General features: G+C 34.5%; 2 protein-coding genes across 3 annotated transcripts; both read right to left on the bottom strand.

Annotated features, from left to right (window-relative positions):
- Window positions 1–7103: 7103 nt before the first annotated feature.
- Window positions 7104–8162, bottom strand: LOC114308482 (triphosphate tunnel metalloenzyme 3). The gene has a single exon (XM_028254065.2). It carries the CDS (start codon window positions 8160–8162, stop codon window positions 7335–7337), a length of 828 nt encoding a protein of 275 aa, XP_028109866.2. The 3' UTR covers window positions 7104–7334.
- LOC114308481 (uncharacterized) lies at window positions 7104–16050 on the bottom strand. 2 transcript variants are annotated; one of them, XM_028254064.2, is made up of 7 exons: window positions 15760–16050; window positions 15561–15641; window positions 15337–15461; window positions 15096–15192; window positions 14217–14326; window positions 13722–13796; window positions 7104–12587 (listed from the first exon to the last, which is right to left on the bottom strand). In XM_028254064.2, the coding sequence occupies exons 2-7, from the start codon at window positions 15628–15630 to the stop codon at window positions 12537–12539; spliced, it is 528 nt and encodes a 175-aa protein (XP_028109865.1). In that variant the 5' UTR covers window positions 15631–15641; window positions 15760–16050; the 3' UTR covers window positions 7104–12536. The 2 variants fall into 2 exon arrangements, with proteins under 2 accessions (XP_028109865.1, XP_028109864.1); XM_028254063.2 differs by lacking the exon at window positions 15760–16050 and having other exon boundaries at window positions 15561–15753.
- Window positions 16051–20206: the final 4156 nt, after the last annotated feature.

The raw sequence follows: 20206 nt of genomic DNA, 5'->3' as shown, positions 1-20206 counted from the left end.
CACTTTTTGTTCCCCTTCTATGGGGTCTATCTAATTGGTTTGTTATGTTTCTAGTTCATGCCCATGTCTATTTCTTTGTCCTTATCTTTTCGTTTTTCAAAAATAAATAAATAAAATTTCTAAATGATGTGTATTTCAATAATTCATTTTCAAGATTCTGTTTGTTCGTAATTTTTTTCAATTTTGTTGTGAATTTCCTTGCTTCTTTCTGATAATAAGCACTTAAAAATAGCAAAAATTCTTGATCTTTTCCTAAGAACAAGTTGAATTTTAGTATATCAAATCAATCCAATTTACCACATTAGTAGACTTAAATGTGTTTGGTTAGAGAATTTCCAAACAATGCTTATCTTTCTTTTCTTATTTTAAAAACCCCTTTTCCCTTTTCTTTTTGTGGGTGACTCCTCTACAAGAATTACCTTCAAGTTCTTGGGGGATGGATTGCCACTATCTTGTTATTGCAATTTACTATTTCTAAACAAATTTTCTTTGTTAATTCTTTTTTGTTTCTAACAACATTTTTAATTCAACATAGTCATGTCTATGGAGATCATATGCAGGAGTCGTATATTGGAGGAAACCCAAACTAGATCCAACTTTGCCAGTAGTATTTGACACGTTTGAATGATAAAAAATTATAAAAAATAAAAAATAAATAAATAAATAAAACTTTTTCATTTAATGTTTTTCACCCCCAGAAAAAAGTAATGAACCTTGAAAATTTTATTCATGGTTGTAAACCTAACATTCATTGGTTGAGTAATTTATTCATTGGTGTAAACCTAACTATCATTGGTTAAGAAAATCTAGACTATTCATTGGTGTAAACCTAACTATCATTGGTTCAAGTAAATGTTACTCAATCTAGACAAGTTGGACATGAGTAATGGAACCGAAATCAAGATGTAAGATAATGAATTCGATTATACTATCATGTGTTGCAAACAACTTGTCAAGATTGTGTCTGCCATCAAATTCGTGCCACCTGACAGTTATGCATGCAAAAGGGTCGGGCCGGTGGTGGTGGTTATCTATCACGCGAGAAAAAGCAAGCATCTGATCACATCAATCAAGAGAAAGTGGTTCGCCGCCAAACATCTTTTTCCTAAGCTAGGGCAGAGCTGGTGAGTGATGATTGCTTTATCTCTCAATAAAGGGGCTTTGGAACCCAAGCTTGCCTTATTATTAGAGAAAGGAGAGTACTTTCTACCAGAATTGACGCTTCACTGTATTATTACCTCCTATTCTGCTCTATTAGTTCAGGTAAATCTAGACTTATTACTCATCTAAATTTAGACAGGTTGGAAATGAGTAGTAGAACTGAAAACCCTAAATCCTAAACCCATGTCGTATGCATGATATTTTGTATGATTTATGCTTGAACAAAGCCAGGAAATTAATTATGCTTGAAGAAAGCAAAGGAAATTAATTTCTTACAACGGATTGAGAATGATAAAGACGCTTATCCTTCTTCTTCAATTATTGAAACAATAACCAACTCTGCCTAAGCATCCATTTAGGATTTAGGGTTCATCTAAATGTAGACAAGTTGGACATGAGCAGTGGAACCGAAATCAACATGTAAGATAATGAGTTCGTTGAATCAGATGGATATCAAGCTGTAAGATGATTAGATCGTTGAATAGAATCTGTCATTGGTGTTTAAAGTAATGATGATACTATAACCTTATTTACCAAAAAGTTATTTTACTACTTAAAAACTCTTGAACCCTATTATTAAAAAAATGAAAAAACATTTTAATTTTGTTTTATACTTTTTGCCACGAAAAACTATAAATACAAAATTGGTAGAACCTGATTTATTCATTGTCGTGTCCTGGTTTAGTAATGTGTAGGTAAGTTAGTTCGGTCATGTTGTGAAAAATATTTTTCAATGAAAAATGATATTCTAAGTCGAAAGTGGTTTCAAAGCAACTGAATGAGTAAAAAGATGGTGTAGAGTCATTGTAGACAGTTATAGGAAGCCAGGTCAATATCATGCCCATCAAAGATGGAATTTTTTTTCTTCTTTTTTAGCGTTTGAGTACATGGTGTTCAATTGGTATGTGACTTGGTGCGGCACTCCAAAAATGACTTAAAATAGGCCATCGTGTTAGCTCTGTCTATTGTTCTTGGGCTCCCTACGAGTTCATGGATGTCGATGGCAATGACTTTGCATGCGAGCTTGCTTGGAGACCAACATGGTGCAGCAGATGGCACTTGATGCATGGTGCAATATATGGCAATTGATGCTTAGAATTTACATAGCTCTAACTAATGGTTGCTTCTAGTCATGTTCTGGTGTTTCTAACTAATGGTTGCTTGTAGTCATGTTCTTGTGTTTCCAATTGTCAAATGTGTCAGATGTATTGTTTTTGTTTGTGGAATTGTTTTTCCTGTTTGTCTTGTTTTTGTTTAGGTTGTTTGTGGAGTTTGTCTTGTTTTTCTTTAGGTTGGTGGTGCCAGTAAATCTCTATACTTCATTGTTTCTTTTATCAATCATTTATTCATTTTATAACAAAATGAAATCCTTTTTTCTTTGCAAATATATATATATATATATGTAAATTGAATCTTACAACGTTTAGGAAAAGTTACAAGTTAACAGTGCTTATTTCAATTCTTTAATATGGATGTGGACAATTTAGAAACACAAATTGGTAAACTGACTTTCATGTTAAGAATCACATTTTTTTTTATGGCCATTGATACAAACTAGACAAATCATGAACTTGATTTAGTGAACAATATTCATGTGTTCAACATTCAAGCCATCCAAAAACAAAATGGCAGTACATTTGTCAATACAATTCCAGCAATATAACCATTTTATAACGCATGATCATGGACATATTTCTCACCTTCTCGACATATTCTTTTTCAATTAGAATCACTTGTACAAAAATTTCATCACTTCAGAAGGAATCACATAGTTGTTGCTACATTATTGTAGCAACCACACATTAATTCATAATTCTAAGTCAATAGAAACAGCTCTCCTCATTTCAAGTTTTAACAAACAATTTGTCCTCTTTCTAGTCTCATTAATCAAAACCATGGGAACACCACATGTGAGTTTAAAAGAAGGTTTAAATTTGTTAAAATTGATGTATTATTGATTGATGTATGTTGGATATTACAAATGGTGAGGGGCTCCTTATATAGGAGATGTAGTGGAGTAGGTGGTAGTGGTAGGTGTGTAGTAGGTGGTAGTAGGTGGTGGTAGGTGTAGTAGGTGGAGTAGGTGATGGTAGGTTTTAACAGCCCCCCGCAAACTCAAGGGGGATAGGAACTAACCAACTTGAGTTTGGAGAAAGTAACAAAACAAGAAAATAATCTGAAAAATAAAAAATGGATAGGAGACACTGTATGGTCGTATCAGACCGTTGTAGAAGACTGTATGGTTATGGCAGACCGATGTAGAAGACACTAGCTCGTGTTGGACCGATGTAGAAGACAGTTTATGGGGTCATGTCGGACCGTTGTAGCAGACAATGTTGTGACAGTTGTTGTGACAGTTTACGGAGTCTTGCTGGACCCTTGTAGAAACTAACCGGAATCAATGTCGGGACAGTTTACAGAGTCTTGTCGGACCCATGAAGGAGCTAACCGGAATCAATGTCGGGACAGTTTACAGAGTCTTGTCGGACCCTTAAAAAGTCGCACCCTCAAAAGGTGTGCCATCAAAAGGCGTGCCCAATCCATAAAAAGGCGTGCCATCAAAAGGCGAGCCCAAGTCATAAAAAGATGCGCCGGACATGATGGCGAGGCGCGTCACCACATTGGCTTGCGCGCCCGTTTTGTCGTCTGGCGTCAAGTGGCACGCGATGCGCGTGTCTGCCTCGGCTATTTAACCAAGACGGAGCCTGAGGCCGAGGCAGAGGCTGAGACAAACAACTGCTAAAAACCTCTGAAAAAACAACTCTTCGTTGTCTGAGAGAGAAACTCTGTAATCTTCTGTAACACTCTGTTGCCCAGAAAATGGCCTCTTCGTCCCGTGGTCTGCTCACTCTCTTTCCAGACCTCAACGAGTCCACAAGAGAGACAACTGGTGCGGGTGCCCGTGAATCTCAACCAAGCGCCCTTGAGTTTGCTCCGTTGAACTTTTCGATGCGGTCGGTGGAGCAAAAAATGGCAGTGCAAACGGATATTGAAGCCAATCAGTATACATTGAAGTCATGTGTGAAAACCATGACTGCGGTCACAAACTTGTCGCACCGGCTGCAGAGTAGGACAAATGAGGTGCAACAGTTAAACGCCCAACTGGCTCTGCTCCAACGCATGTATAAGGATGCGCGAGCAGAGATAAGTGTGCTAAATGCGGAAAATAAGGAGCTGAAGCGGAAGGCCACCGTGATGTTCCGATTTGGAGGTCCACCGTATGCTGTAGTGGAGGAGCAGGGAGGAGGCAACTTGCTTGGTGGTCTAGGAAGCACGGAGGCAACACCGTCAAGGGCCGCGCAGGACGGAGGCAAGAAGAAGAGACCGGCGGCAGAGTAGATAAGAAAAAATCCCGCCTGTGGATGTGTTGTTTGTTTTTGTTGTTGTTGTTATTTTTATTTATTTATTTTTTTTTGTAAAATTGTGATCGGGGTTGATCCCTGAGATGAATAAAATATGGTTTGGTGTGCAAATTTGTAAATTTTATTTTTTATTTTTTATTTTGTATTTTTTATTTTTATTTTTTTTTGTAATGGAAAGATGTTGGTTTGGCAGGAGCCCATGGTTTTCAAAATACAATGGTGGTTTGTGTATCTATGGAGGTGTAGTACCCACGTGCTACGCAATAGTTTGTGAGTGCGTATGATTTATTTATTTATTTATTTTTTATTTTTTATTTTTTTTGAAATAATAATAATAATAATAATAATAATAATAAAATGGATATCATGGAGTGGGCGGTGGTACAAAAAGATAATTTAGAAGTAGAATGATGGGTCAAAAAGTAGAATGAAAGAGAGAAAAAAAAAAAGGTGCACATGGGTTGGTAGTTTCAATCCATTAACCTGGCAAAAAGTAGAATAAAAAAAATGCACATGGGTTGGAAAGTGAAAAAAAGAGAGAGAGAACAGCGTGTGTAAATTGGACTTTGTTGTTTGAGAGAGAGATATCGTGGGTTTGGTCTCACCAAAAATCAGAAATATAGAGAGAGAGAGATGGTTACATGAGTATCAGGGAAATGTTGAGGCAACCGGAGAGGATTACTCTGTTGAACCAGCAGAGAGCAGAAGGCCTTTCCGTGCTCTCCTAGATGTTGGCCTTCTACGAACGACCACTGGAAATCGTGTTTTTGGTGCTCTCAAGGGAGCCTTAGATGGTGGGCTTGATATTCCTCACAGTGACAAGAGGTTTGCTGGTTTCAGTAAAGACAGTAAGCAACTTGATGCTGAGGTTCACCGCAAATACATCTATGGAGGCCATGTTTCTGCATACATGGCGACTCTGATGGAAGATAAGCCAGAAAAGTATCAGTCTCACTTTTGGTGGTGTGGTGGCTGTGCCCAGCTCACCAAATCAACCACATCACCATACATAGTGCTCAGTAGAAGCACTGATGAGAGTTGTATGAGGACAAGAGCTTTGATTGGGAAATCAGGACAGCCAAGCCAGGTTGGAAGCACGTATCGCCCGCACGAACAATGGGTGAGAAATGATCTGGGCAGACCAACGCCGCGTTGATTGGGCGGCGTGGTCGTCGCTGGCCAGGGACAACTGAAAATTGTGATAGATCCAGGTTTGGTGCTCGCGTGGAATGGGTAGATCGGCAGATAAGATTGTGAGACGGAGTACCGGAAAATACTACGAAGACCGATATCTGTGTGTTTGGAGCTTTGGAAAAAAATGCATCATGAAACACCAATGGCGAGTAGTGTTGGCTCAATTCGAGCTAGCAATGGTTTGAGTTGCTGCAGTGGGCGGTGGCCGTCTTTTATTTCAGAAGCGAGGCAAAGGTGGTGAAGCAGAGTGAAGGTATGTGTAGCAAAATTCTAGCGGACTAGGATGAGGTCCGGCGGGCGGCCAAGGCGAGGCTGCCGCCCGCCGGTGACGCGAAAAAATACTAAATTCTTAACCTTGCTCTGATACCATGTTAAAATTGATGTATTATTGATTGATGTATGTTGTATATTACAAATGGTGAGGGGCTCCTTATATAGGAGATGTAGTGGAGTAGGTGGTAGTAGGTGGTAGTGGTAGGTGTGTAGTAGGTGGTAGTAGGTGATGGTAGGTGTAGTAGGTGGAGTAGGTGATGGTAGGTTTTAACAAAATTGCATTCCAATGATTCATTATATCCTAAACCATTCTATGAAAGGAACATTGAGCAGAAACAATCAAACAATTTACTTCAAGATGCTTGAAAAAAGCAACGATGGAATATCTAAAATAAGCATTTTAAGATGTTTGTTCTGGTCAACCTGGGGGAGATCACTAGGTTATCTTTATGCAATATTTCTAATGGTACGTTTCAAGCTCGTGAAATTTTGAGCTCGGCTCAACAAAGGTATACACACTCTAGGACAATATGAAAGTCAATCTACCCAACTTGACTTGTGATTGGCTTGATTGAAACTTATTCAATATCGGTTCAAAAGATAAAGAAGCTAACATTGAATGCATCTATAAGCTCAACACATTTTCAAACCAAGTTCAAAGAACCCATTAGTAGGCTCAGCTTATTTATAGCCCTAGCACAAGATGATTTTGAAACTTTTTTTTCTATTCCTTGAGAAGAACAAGAAACTTTGATCAGACTTGATACCAATGCATGTATATAAGAAAGATAAAGAAGAAACATACACTATAGATATGGATGACAATAAATACCAACTCTTTACAATGAAAGAAACCCAATTCATGCACTCTATACTAGCACTCATAATGCAAAGAACAAAGAAGACCATAATGGAATTTTGTAAATTTCAATTTTTTTATTTTTAAAATGCTTTCAATGTGATGACCACTTGCAAAGCTAAATGCTTTGATTGAAGTTCAAATTCTTTCCGAATATTAGACATCAGTCATCACAAATTGAACACCGAACAAGACCACAAACAGGACAAATAACATAGCACTATTTTGCCCCAACTACTGAGAAAAACAGATTGTAAACTCAGAACCCATGATCTGTTTCATTGCTAGTGCCAAATATAATGAAAAGATTGTAACAACGCAACCAATAATCAATACTTTCCTTCTAATTACATCAATTTATTGTGTACAGAACTCATACACAGCAATGATTCAAAATCTATAAGAGAGGCTTTGAAGTTGCACTCAATTGTCTATCAAAACAGACAATTTGAAAGAAAAATCACAAAAAAATGGGCATTGTACACTTACTTTGGTAGCTTCCCAGATCGAAAAATTGCAAACTTTGAAACCTCCGAATTCCGATAACTAATCCCATTCCCAGCCAAAAACTCTTCAATCAATTTCTTAACTCTCTCAGGATCAGAGCTCTCACATTCGATCTCGTAGCAAGTCCCAAAATCAAAATGTGTTTCATCAAGCTCCAATTTCAATCCATTCCAATCAAACACTTGTCTCACATTCCTAAACCCACCCAAACACACCAAACCCTTGTCTCCAACCCCAAATTCTTCTCTCACTCTCTTCAACACCCTCGACGAATCGATCGATAAGAGCCGCCAAGGCTCGGCGACGCAAGCGCGAGCAATAAAGGAATCGATTGGTTCTTCGTCCTCCTCGACGCGGCTGATTCCGTCGGAGATAACGGGTTTGGCTTTGAGAGAGACGACGGAGTGGGAGTCGATGCCGCCGCCGTAGAAGCGGAGGCGTAGGACGGCGAGGTTGGAGGAGAGCTCGGAATTGGCGCCGTCGAAGAAGATGTTTTCTTGGATTAGGGTTTTGGTGTGGAAGGGTGAGAGGAGAGAGGAGAGTTTCTGATGAGAGGTGGAGTCTGGGAGGCGGAGCTTGACTTCGACTTCCATGGTTGGGGATTTTTGGGTTTGGGGTGGTTTGAGGGTTTTGATGGATGGGTTTTTGGGGTGGTTCGAGTGGTGGAGAAGTCGCCGGAGCAGTGGTGGTGGTGGTGGCGGTGGTTGGGATATACTACTATTACTGGTATGTTTTGCAAATGCATGTATGATATATGGGAGTGGACGAGTGGTGGTGGTGATTTTGGTGACAGATAGGAGGAGCATTTGTCTCTTTTTTGAACTCGAGGAGTATTTGTCTTTGAAAAGGGCAGAGGTTTTACAGCATCTTCCAAATCCAAACAATTTGTCAAATTTAAAGTGTGGTACATATATGATCCCCGTAAGTGTTACTCTCATTTTAATCATTCATAATTGGAGATTCACACATATATGAGTGAATTTCACATACGTATCAAAAATTAAAATTATATTGAGTGTCATAAAACTCTCAAAAAAAAAAAAAAAAAAAGTTCCAAACATTTCTCAATTTAAAAATAAAACATGTTTGACACTTTAAATTTTTTATGAGTAAATTATAAATATATCTTTTGAGATTTATTTAAATTATAAATTATTTTTTGTGATTTTAGAAATTACATTATGCCCTCTAAGGTTTATAATTTTATAACAAATAGGTCATTTTATTAATAAATTATCAAATTAATTAACAGTTTTTAATAATGTTAAAATTTTATTTCAATTAATAATTCAGATAATTTTATTATTGTATTGGTGAACAGTTGGAAATTTCACTTTTTTAATTAATTGTATTAAATAAAAAATTCTAACAGGGAGATATTTGTAATTTTTCAAACTACAAGAGACAATTCGTATTTTAAACAAATCTCAAAAGGTATATTCGTAATTTATCTTTTTTTTAATTTTTTTTATTAGTGTTGTGATTGGTAGGGTGGGGAAGAATTTGTAATTTTGTATTGAGATATGTGAGAATAAAAAGGTACATAGTGTTTGGTAATTAGCTCAGGTTTGTTTGGCTCTGTAGGTGAGGAGATTGAACTAACAATCTTGTGAGTTTTACATAGTCTATATTATTATTTGGTTGTTTGGCTTCACAGATGAGGAGATTGAACTAACAACTACGTAGTTTATGTTTGGTTGATAAAAATAGAAAGAGACTATGAATACCCCAGATCTTATGAAAAGAGTGAGATTGGTAATCTAATCCCATGGAATTAGATGTGAAAAAGACAATTTTGTCCTTACATTATAAAAATGACAAAGTTAATTATTATACAATGAGGATGTTTACATAATTTTATAGATTTAATCCTAACAACCTAATATCATCATATTAGTACACAAACAAACACCTTTTATCATACATTTCTAAACTAATCCTATCACATTAGTAATATCCTCACTCAATCTTACAGTACTCATAATTCCATCCAATCTTATTCGCTAAATAAACGAGACCTCAATGAAAGCTATGGGTGGCCATCAGTCGTATAGTAGCCCAACCCAACCCAACCCAACCCAACCCAACCCAATATCCATTCAACACAAATATATATATATATATATACATACAGTAATGAAAGTACATATATTACATGCATAAATTTATACAAGAAAGACTTGTACTGTCATCATTTTGAAATTATTTTTTCTATTCTCCACTTTTTTTTATCATACAATTCCAAACTAATACTATCATATTAATAATCTGTTCATTCAATTTTATCGTACTTGTAATCACATCTAACCTAATTTATCAAACAAACGAGGCTTCAATAAATGCTACAAGTGGCCATCAGCCCTATAGCTGCCCAACCCAACCCGGAATCCATTCAACACAACAAACAAACAAACAAAAAGGGGGGAGGGGGAGAATTTCAGAAAAATTGAATGTAGACAAAATAATGAAAGTACAACAAACAAACAAAAACGGAGTAGAATTTTAGAAAAATTGAATGTAGACAAAATAATGAAAGTACAGATACTTCATGCAAGAAAGACTTGTCCCGTCATCATTTTCAAATTATTTTTTCTATTCTTTACTTTTTTTTTATATTTTCTCAAAATAAAAAATTAATAACTCATATTTATTCATATTTATTGTATTAATTGGAGGAATTTGAGATTTGAAATTTTTTTTTCAACCACACTTGGGATGACTTTCATTGCCTAATCCGTTGCCCTGGCTCCTACCCCACGCCACCACCTCTTGGCTATGCATCAAGGGTGCACAAATTTTGAATTGGGCCAGGCGGGATTTAGATCGGATTTTTATTGTCAAATAATAAAATATGTGTCAATTTAAATTTGACTTGACCCAATATGAGGTCTAATCTAACTATTCAATCATGTTTTTAGCATTCATCACCAAATTACTTCACTAACCAAACCGACTAATTATTATCTTATTATTATTGATTATGATAAAAAATAATAGTAATAATAATTTAAGATTGTAACTAATAAGTGACTTCGTTAAATCTACCATTGATTAAGATGCCGCACTGGAATTCGGCTTGCCTCTGAAGGTAGGAGGCATTTGGCTACATTTAAGCAGAGCTCTATCCTTATTTGAGAGGGTTGAGAGGGTTACTGGGCTATCTACCCCACGGAGCCTGTCTTACTATATACAATAGTGTTATTATGTCACCGTAAATATATGATATTATTCAATAATAATTTATGATAGTGGCTTCCCTCCAGTTCAATTTGAGATTGGAGGGTACTGTTAGATCCGTGGAGGCCCACCACAGATCCTGTTTCGATAATATGAACTGTTTAATGTATAGAACTCGTTGAGTATTATATACCTGTAAAAAATCACGTTAATTGAATATTCATAACTATCTCATCAGATTAGTTTTCTGTCAATCGTTTTTTTTTTTGCCGTCCATATTTTTTTTTATACAAAACTGATTTGATCACATAGTTATCAATATCTGATCAACGTGATTGTTTATTGGCATCTAGTACTTGACGAGTTCTACAAATTGAACGATTCAGATTATCGAAATGAGACCTGTGATAGGCCCACGCGAGCCTAGCAGCACCCTCCAGTCTGATCTGGGACTGGAGGGAAGCCGGGCCGTAATTTATTATGTATTTGTAATTTACTCCACTATGTAGATGTCCCAGTTAATGAGATAAGTTAGCTAGGGTAATCATATTTTGATAGTCAAATTTATTTCTTATATGGTGTTTTATCATTAAATGGTAATAGTAATACTACAGGTAGATTATGGGTGAGCAGTGGATATTTTGATTTGTCTAAATCGATCAAATTGAATTGATCCGCCGCTTTTTGGATGGATACGTGATAACGAGTGAACGGTTGCAGATTGATTTGTTCCAATTTGCCTAATTTTAGACGGATGACAGATTTGAAATTCTTTTAGCCGCAATCGAACCGCCAAACCGTGAGCATCTCTAATAATTTGTAAGACTGTATGTTTTTAATTTGTTTAGATATTCTATTTATATTTTCAATTAAAAAAAAATTTAAATATTCTATTATATTTTCAATTTATTTTCAATGGCGTGTCGCACTCAAGTTTTACTTGTGAGCTGAGCCTGGTCTTTTTACCAAATTACAGAAAGCTCCTTTTCTTTTGTGGCACTAATGGAGTAGGAGTAAGAGTGGCGGTAGGGCATGACCATTATGAAATTAATAATACTAAATTCTTCAATGGATAACTGATACAGACCATATTTGCAAGGGTGGATTTAGAGTGGCCGAGTATAGTTGATAAACAGTCTAATAGTTAACTATTTAAGTTTCATTTAAAAATTTTAATAAATTTTAAAATTTGTTAAAATTTGATTTATTGAACTTTCGAGCTGATGTTAAACAAGCTTTTTTCGATCAAAACTTAAATAGTTTGGTATTTTTATATAATTTTAGGTATCAAATCGAGCCCAACGAACAATTCACCCTTGAAGTTTGGGTGAAAAACTTTAACGAGTTCAAAATGTGTAAGGTTGACTTTTTTCCTTAATAAACCAAACTAAAACAAATTTTTAATGAGCCGAACACAAGCCAAGCTCGAGTTGGTTGGTTCGTTTATCACTCCACTCCTAGGTCTAAGTCCTAAGATTTCATCTTTAAAATATATTAGTATTAATTATTAATTATCTTTAAATTATATAAGTATACCATTCTTACAATTTAAAGGAGTAAATTAGGCTGTCCTCTCTTATATTTGAAGAAAATACAATTAATCTCATAGTAAAATGGGAAAAGTTCTATAACAAACTGGAGTGAAAAGTATATGCAGCTGAATTTCATATATTACATTTATAAGATGCAAACATTTCTACTCCCGTAACACTACCCTACTCGAAGAGAGAATAGATAACTAAGAATTTGCAAACAACTTTTTTTGGGAGGGCAAAAAAGTAACATTTTATCATAAAACTCATAAAACATTACAAAAATGTAAGGGTTGGGCATAACTAGGACTAATTTACAAATAAGCTCAACTTTTATAGTATTCCACATTGCTTATTCTTTATTCTAATTCATATATATACTGCTTTTCTTTTTTGAAAAAAGAAAAGAAAAATAATACAGGTTTGAAGGCTCATCTTGAGTCAAATTACAGAAGAACCACAAGGCTCAGCTTAGTCAACTGGAACTTCAACCTCCATTTTCAGCCCAGGTTTGCCAAGAATCTAAAGAGGCAACAACATGAAGATACACATAAGAAAGATTTAAAGAAGAAAAAAAGTAATCAAAGAAACAAGATTTGAAGCTAAATTCTCTTTCATTTAAAATTCTTCACTTATATCGATTCCTTGGAAGGTTAAAAATAATTAGGCTTCATCATCGGACTCTTTTCACTGATTAAAGTCCAAAAATAAAATCTGTGTTGCTTGACCAATTCTTCTCCTACCATGTCCTTTTATGTTTATAGTTCTTTGGCGAGTACACATCAAGAATCATGAAAGATTTGATAAGAAAAGAATGAACAGTGTATTACATTTTACAGGCATCACCATCAAATTCTGAAAAATAAAATTAAATGGAACCTTTTGGTGAAACTGGGGTTTATTTATTGTAGTGAAATATAGGACAGCAGATGAGAAGAAAGAAATAAGAATCATAGCATACCAAATGCAATTTCAATGGCCACATATATTGCAGATAATTGGATTGCAGGATAGATGCCTATTTATTTTTGAATGGAAGTGCAATAAAGACATTGAGAAAACTACTATTTTTGAGTACTAGGATTGAAAATCACTTAAAAAATGTTCTTATTGGATAAAACAGTGCTGGGATAAGATTCTTTAAGCATTATCAGCAAGTATAATTTGCTGCTCAGACTGGAGACTCCAACGCCTCCAATTATTATTCTGAGACTTAAAGGTGCTATCCTATTTGATGATCTCATTCTACGTGCTGTGACAGCATCAGCCAATAATATTGCACATCTTGTAGCCTAAGAAGGTCTTGGGAAAAGAAGAAGAAGAAAAAAAAACCAATGTTTCACACAAAATTTCAGGTAGAATCCTCGTAGCATTATTTGGTTATATCCTCAATGTGCTCTTGTAGCATACAGAACTCGTAAGCACTTCAAGAGTGTTCAAGAATATTTCAAATTTTCTTATAACATAATTTCTCCATCCCTGCTGCCTCTAAAATGTAGTCACAATGTTGAAAGCCTTCCTTTTTTAGTGTAGGGAGATAGGTGGAAATATTTCCCCAGTGGTTTCAAATGTATTTTCATCTCTTCCCTTAACCGTGCTTACTTTTCTCTATTACACTAGCTCTTAGGAAGAAAACATTTATGGTATATAAAGAACCTTAATGAAGTCGGCCAACAGTAAAGTAGAGTCCCTCGTATAACCAGCTTCCTTCAAAACTTGGCACAAAACTTCCTGTTAATCAGAAAATAAAAAGTCCAGTATAATTTGTTATACTTCTGTAAACATGGAAGAAGCAAAAGTGCTATTAAGTTAAATGCATAGAAATTAGAAAACCATTGAGGCTATCACAATATCACATAAAGCAGAAAACATATGGTAAACTGCGATGAAAGGCACATTAAAGCTTTCAACATCCCATGTAATAGTACCGTAACATGAAAACAAATCATTTCATTAGAATTAATATTGCAAGAGTGCACTGGTGAAAATAAAACAGCATAAATATTAATACACAATATGACACAGAACGACGATGTTATGCAAATCTGAAATGGAACCCCAACTAATGTTTTAAGAGTGAGATACAATACCAAAGTATACAAGTATATATGAATGAGCTAAGAATGCAAATAAGCACAACAGTGGTAGTACCTCTCTTTGCTCATCTGATATGAATGAGCCAGTCAAATCTTGCAACACTTCTAATATGTCATTGAAAGTCACCTTCCCATTACCATCCGAATCATAGACTTTGAAGATAACTGAGACATAAAGGCATTTTAATGTTAATAACACCAAGCAATACGCCAGTAAAGGATATAAATTATTCAGAAGATGTATAATCCATACCAAAGAGCATAAATTCAAACAAAAAATAAATATCTTGTTTCTTGTTTTTTTTTTTGGTTTTATTTTTGTCTTAGTAGTCAAGTATATCCCTCCTGAATTGGATTCAACGAATCTCATTTCGATTGAGATTGTATGATGCACATCAGCCAACTGCCTTCGATATCAAATCCTGCAGCTTTCACTCAGTTCTATACCAAACGGAACAAATAGATATCCATATCAATTCAATTGAAATTTGACATCAAAATACATCTTGCTAGTTCCTAGTCCAGATTGTTCTAGACTCGTTACTCAGAACTGAAAATCACCAGCACGTATCTACTTTAATACAACCACATCAACACTCTATTAGGATGGGCTGATTTGGTGAAAAATGATAAGAATTCGTTTATAAATTAGGCGAGAAATGGTGAGAAAGAAAACTCTCTCACTCTGCTTATTTCAATTCTCTCCAAAAATAGTGAGATTTTATAATACTGAGATTTCCCATTAAAATATGAAGGAAGAAAAATAAATCTCAGTCATCCCTCTCTCACATGCTTTGTTTTCTTACCCATTTGATAGTGAGAAATAGTGTAATATGTCAATTTAGCAAGCAACAAATTCATGAACATGAACATGAACATGAACACAGAAGTAAAATTATGAAAATAGAGTACAATCCTGGCTTATAAAACCTACGTTTGACTCTCTCAGGTACACTGGCTTTGGCACTAAAAGCAGACAAGAATGCTACGAAGTCCTTAAAATTCAAACCATCCACCATCTTAATCAGCCTCTGCATAGACACACAAAGCCAGAGCAGCCAAAATGTCAAACACTAGTGCAACACCCAAAAAAAAAAAAAGAAAAAAAAAAAAGAAAAAATTGAATTGAGAAAAAACCAACAAACCAATCTAAAAATCAAAATTCTATAGCCTACCTGAGAAAGAGGGTTCATTGAAAATTCAGGTACCGATAAAAATTCATCGGCTGAGATAAAACCCTTGGAATTCCGATCAAGTTGGCAAAACCTCCTATACAAAGACACTATTTCTTGCTGGGAAACTAATTTCCATGTCAAAAAAAAAAAAAAAAGATCAATTCAGAACCAACAAGCAAACAAACAAAAACAAAAAATAAAAATATATGTATAAGGAAACCCACATAGATGGTTACAGTGTTCTTGAACAGCTTCAATATCATATTGAGTTAGCATTGATGAAGTACTACCCATTGAATTTTTCACTGTAAATCAAAAAGGGTTCGATGAAAAAGCAAAAACCCAGTAATGAAATTCAAATCTTGTTCATAAGAGTGGTATTTAAAGTTGAAAAATGAAAAGAAAAAGGAGAGAGAAAGAGACCTGAAAATAGGAAAGGAGAGGAAGAAAGAAGATTGGGGTGGATTGAGGATAGGAATGATGATGAAGGAATGAATATAAGATGGGGTTTTACGTTACGCTACGTTGTCATCATCGCAGAACACAAATCAAAACAAAAGTTGTCGAATTTTGTACAATTGAGAGTCGAGTCAGGTAACGAAGAAATTAATGATGCCTATCTATTTGTGTGATCCCATGCTTCGCTGACGTATTGTTTCTAATGCTTCAGTTGGCTCTCATCCATCCATTCCTGGTTCAGAAATACTACAATATAAAAAAAATAATAATCAAATTACCAGAAAATTACTCAAAAAAAAAAAAAAAAATCAATGGTCTACGTCATGATATGTTTCACATTTTATTAATTTTAAATTTACACACCACTACACTGTTGTTTAGAATAAAATTTCAGTACAATTTGGGTATATTTGATTGGACGGATTGAATAAGAGAATTAGAATCTATCGGACTTGAATTTTGAGACTGTGAATTTCCGGACTATTTAGTTGTATTAGATGTGCATTCTGCGTTTGTTTTCTCATGAGATTAAATGTCTGGAAATGACTATGTTTAGTGAATCTAATGTTTGGTTGGACGGATTGGATAAGATAAATGAACAAAAGACTATTTTATCTTTTTTTAATTATTTACCAAGTAATGGCAATATTAAACATATTTTTAATATTTTAATTATTTTTAGCTAGATTAAATAAAATTTTATATTATTTTATTTTTTACACAATTAAATAAATAAAATATCAATAAAAATATATGTTATTTTTTTAATTAAAATTTTAAATAAATTTATTTTAAAAAATAATAATAGTAAATGGTCAAAATGTCATTTCACCACCTAATCCCAACAGTAAAAAGTTCGATGAAAATTGTCCCACACCCCCGAATAGTATAATCCCACATATGGAGGATAAGGAGTTCGGTTGGACTCCATGTCCGACAGATTGAAAAAAAAAAAAAACACCGAATAAAAAACTTCTCCCAAATCATAATTCTAACAATCGATAGTCCTCCTAATCTGGCCAATCAACGGCACCCTTTGATAGTAATCGATCTACTTGGTCCAAATTATAGAAGATTCTAATGCGGTCTTTGGGCAAATTAATGTATTGTCTTAATTAAATTTTTATTGATTAAAATAATAAAATTTAATACTTTTGTATTGGTTTGTGATATACAACATGACAAAGCTACTAGTGGAGGAGAAACTTAAAACAAAAATTGAAAGTTTGAATAAGCCCAAGAAAATGAAAGATTGGGTGCAAAAGTTTAATTTGTAATGGGAGTGTTGTTAATGCTTGGTGGTGTCTTACCAACCTAATGGGTATGTTTGTCGCATCCAATTAGGTTTCAGCTATATGACTTTCCTTTGATATTATTCATGCCTTTTTTTTTCTTATAATATTTTATTTATTTAATAAAATATTACTTATTTTGCGGATAAAAAAAGGTATCATCTCCAAACTATTCACCAATGTTTAGATCCTGAATTTTAATAAATTAGGGAAACATCTATCTAGGAAGAGAGAAACGTGATAGAATATGGTGTATTTATTTCTATATATTTATGTATTTTCCTTTTCTTTTCATAAATTTCTATATAAAGAGGATTAATATATATCACTTGTTTGTTTGGTTTTTATCTTTTTATGTTATCCAATGATTATATTTATATGGTAAAAGAGTAATGTTAAGTGTTTACCATATGTGCTTTCATTAAGTATTTTTATGGGAAATATTATTTTTATTTTTTGATAGAGTTATGATAATTTGTAATTTAGAAATTAAATTACGCATTTTGTAATAATGTTATGATTTTTTTGGTAATGTTACATATTTTTTTGTTAGAAATATTTGGATAAAAAAAAGGAACTAGTTTCTCTCTAATCGTAATGTGGACTGGTGAGGATTGTTCGGGCCCATTTTAATGGTCCGAACCGTGCATTTTATTAGACCTTACATGTATATCATCTATTAAAAAAATTCAAGTCAATCCAATAGTTGTAGCCCCTTCATTTATAGAATTTGCTTCTAAAACAATTAACGGTCAATATGTTTTAAAAATAGAGCATTCATTTTTTTGGGTACAAATGTAATAAAATGAAGGGATTACAAATCAGCCTAATTTATTTTTAGATGATATGATATACACGCAAGGTCCAACAACATGAGTGGTTAGAAATATCGAAATGGACCCGTTATGAGCTCCATAGGCCCAAACATTTATCTCTAGAAGTCTTGCCCTAAAAAAAATTTGTAATATTACCAAAAAAAAAGATTAATATTACTACAAAATGCGTAATTTCTTTTGTAAATCACAAATTGTCATAACTCTACTAAAAAATTATGTAATATTTATCAAAAAATACATAACATACACCAAAAAAATATAGGGGTGAGCATGGTTCGAATTGGTTTGGTTTAGCTGTAAATCTAGACCAATTCATTACATATGGTTTCATTAAATTTGGAACCAAACCAATCTCTAAAAATCTTAGAACCAATCCGAACTGAACGTTTGGTTTTGTTTGGAACTGTAGATTTTAAAAATATTATCATTATTCTCAATATGATCACAAAATATTATTCACAACTTAAGAATTATTCACATGATTGTTTAAAACTAGTTCTTTTCTTCCGTTTTTTTATTTTACTTTTTATAATGTTATATTATTTACAACACAAAGATATAATCTAACCTAGGGGAAGGGGCGGTGAGACTCCAAACCCAGACCTAGTATAACGATTCAGGCTTGGACCCAACCCACTTATTGCTTTCGAATTCAAAAAACCATATCTGTAGCGGTCGTCTTTCCTTTTTTTCTTGTTGGATTATGGTTTGAGGGTCGACACCGTCCTTGGTGATGTCGACACTACCTTCTTTTCTTTGTTTTGTTTTGTTCTGCTCGGGGGGTCGACACCAGCCTTAGTGGTGTCGACACCATCTTGCTACTGTGCTCTTGGTGTAGTTACTGAAATTTGGGGTCGACACCAATCTTCATGGTGTCGACACTTACCCTGTTATTAGCCTCTGCAGTCGACACCAGTCTTGGTAGGGTCGACCCTTCCATCGTTACTTTGTCCTGGGTTACATACTAAAATACAGGGTCGACACCTTGAGTTCTTAGGGTCGGCCCTCCCCTTACTGTTTTGTTCTGAGTTGCGTTTTGAAAAATAGGGTCGACATCACTGTCTCCTAGGGTCGACCCTCGTCTGCTGCAAAATATTAGCATCTCAGCTTTTTTTCTTGAGGGTTGACACCACTGTGGCAATGGTCAACCCCTGTGAGTTATTTCCAGATTTTTTGTTTGGTTTTGGGTTCTACTTTTTTGGGAGTTTGAATTATTCTTTCCTTTGACTTTAGGGTTATTATTCTATCACTATGAATAGACCCCAAACACACTTTTCTCATTTACTTTTTCTTTCTCTCTCACTTCTCTCTTTAAACCGTAATTTCTCTCTTTTCTCTCAAAACTCTACTTTTCTCACCTAGATCTTCAGATCTACTCACTTGGAAGTACCTTCTCATCTTGGTCCTTTGAAATAGATTGTAGATCGTCTCAAGGGCTTCCTTTTGATCCAAGTGACTCGTGATTTCGTTAGTATCAAGTTTTTTCGAGTTCTTCTCTTCCACCTTCTAAGCTTGAGGTAGGGATCTTCCACACTTCCTTATGAGTTTTAACTTAATTATTTGTTTTCATAAAACCACTTTGTAAAAGAAATGGATTTTTGAACAATCTTGGGTTTTGGTTCGAAATCAAAATGAGGGTTTTCAAATGGCTTATTAGGAATGGCTGTGGATAGATATGTATAACGAGATATGATGAAATGGTGGATTTTATATGGAAAATGGTTTATAAAGGAAAAAAGGTTTTTGCTCTACAAATCTCAAATGTTGATTTTGTATCGATAAATGGAAAAGATGTTAAAATTGTGAAATTGGGTTAATGTTGATGACGATGGTGGAGTTACGTATGTATTACCACTCACATCTTGGAATTTGGAAAGTTTATCTTCATGAAAATTATTTATTGTCTAGAGATATCTGTTTTGAGTTATCGGTGAAGGATAGTTATGATTGTTGTAAAAATTGCATGAGAATTAAGTAAATTACAACTATTTTCTCATCCATTTGTATTGGGCATTGTTGCATATTATCACTTTGAAAATGTATATAATTTTGAGAAAATTGTGAATACTTAATGAATCTGGGTAGGGGGTGTGGTTAAAATGTTAAGTTGATGTCCTTGGTAAAAAATCAGAAACCTGGATAGGTGTTGAGCTTTCCGATTAATACCGGTAAAAATGACAAATTGGTAGTACTTGCATAGTCTACTTACAAACACGTATGTAGAGATTCACAGAGTTGTATTCACAGTTTGGTTTTCTATTAAAAAGGGAAATGTTTCATGAA

This window comes from Camellia sinensis, chromosome 15 (assembly GCF_055761805.1).
Source record: "Camellia sinensis isolate YWXY chromosome 15, ASM5576180v1, whole genome shotgun sequence".
NCBI lineage: Eukaryota > Viridiplantae > Streptophyta > Magnoliopsida > Ericales > Theaceae > Camellia > Camellia sinensis.
The sequence above is the reverse complement of the archived record's forward strand: the minus strand, read 5'-3'. Positions and strand labels throughout refer to the sequence as shown.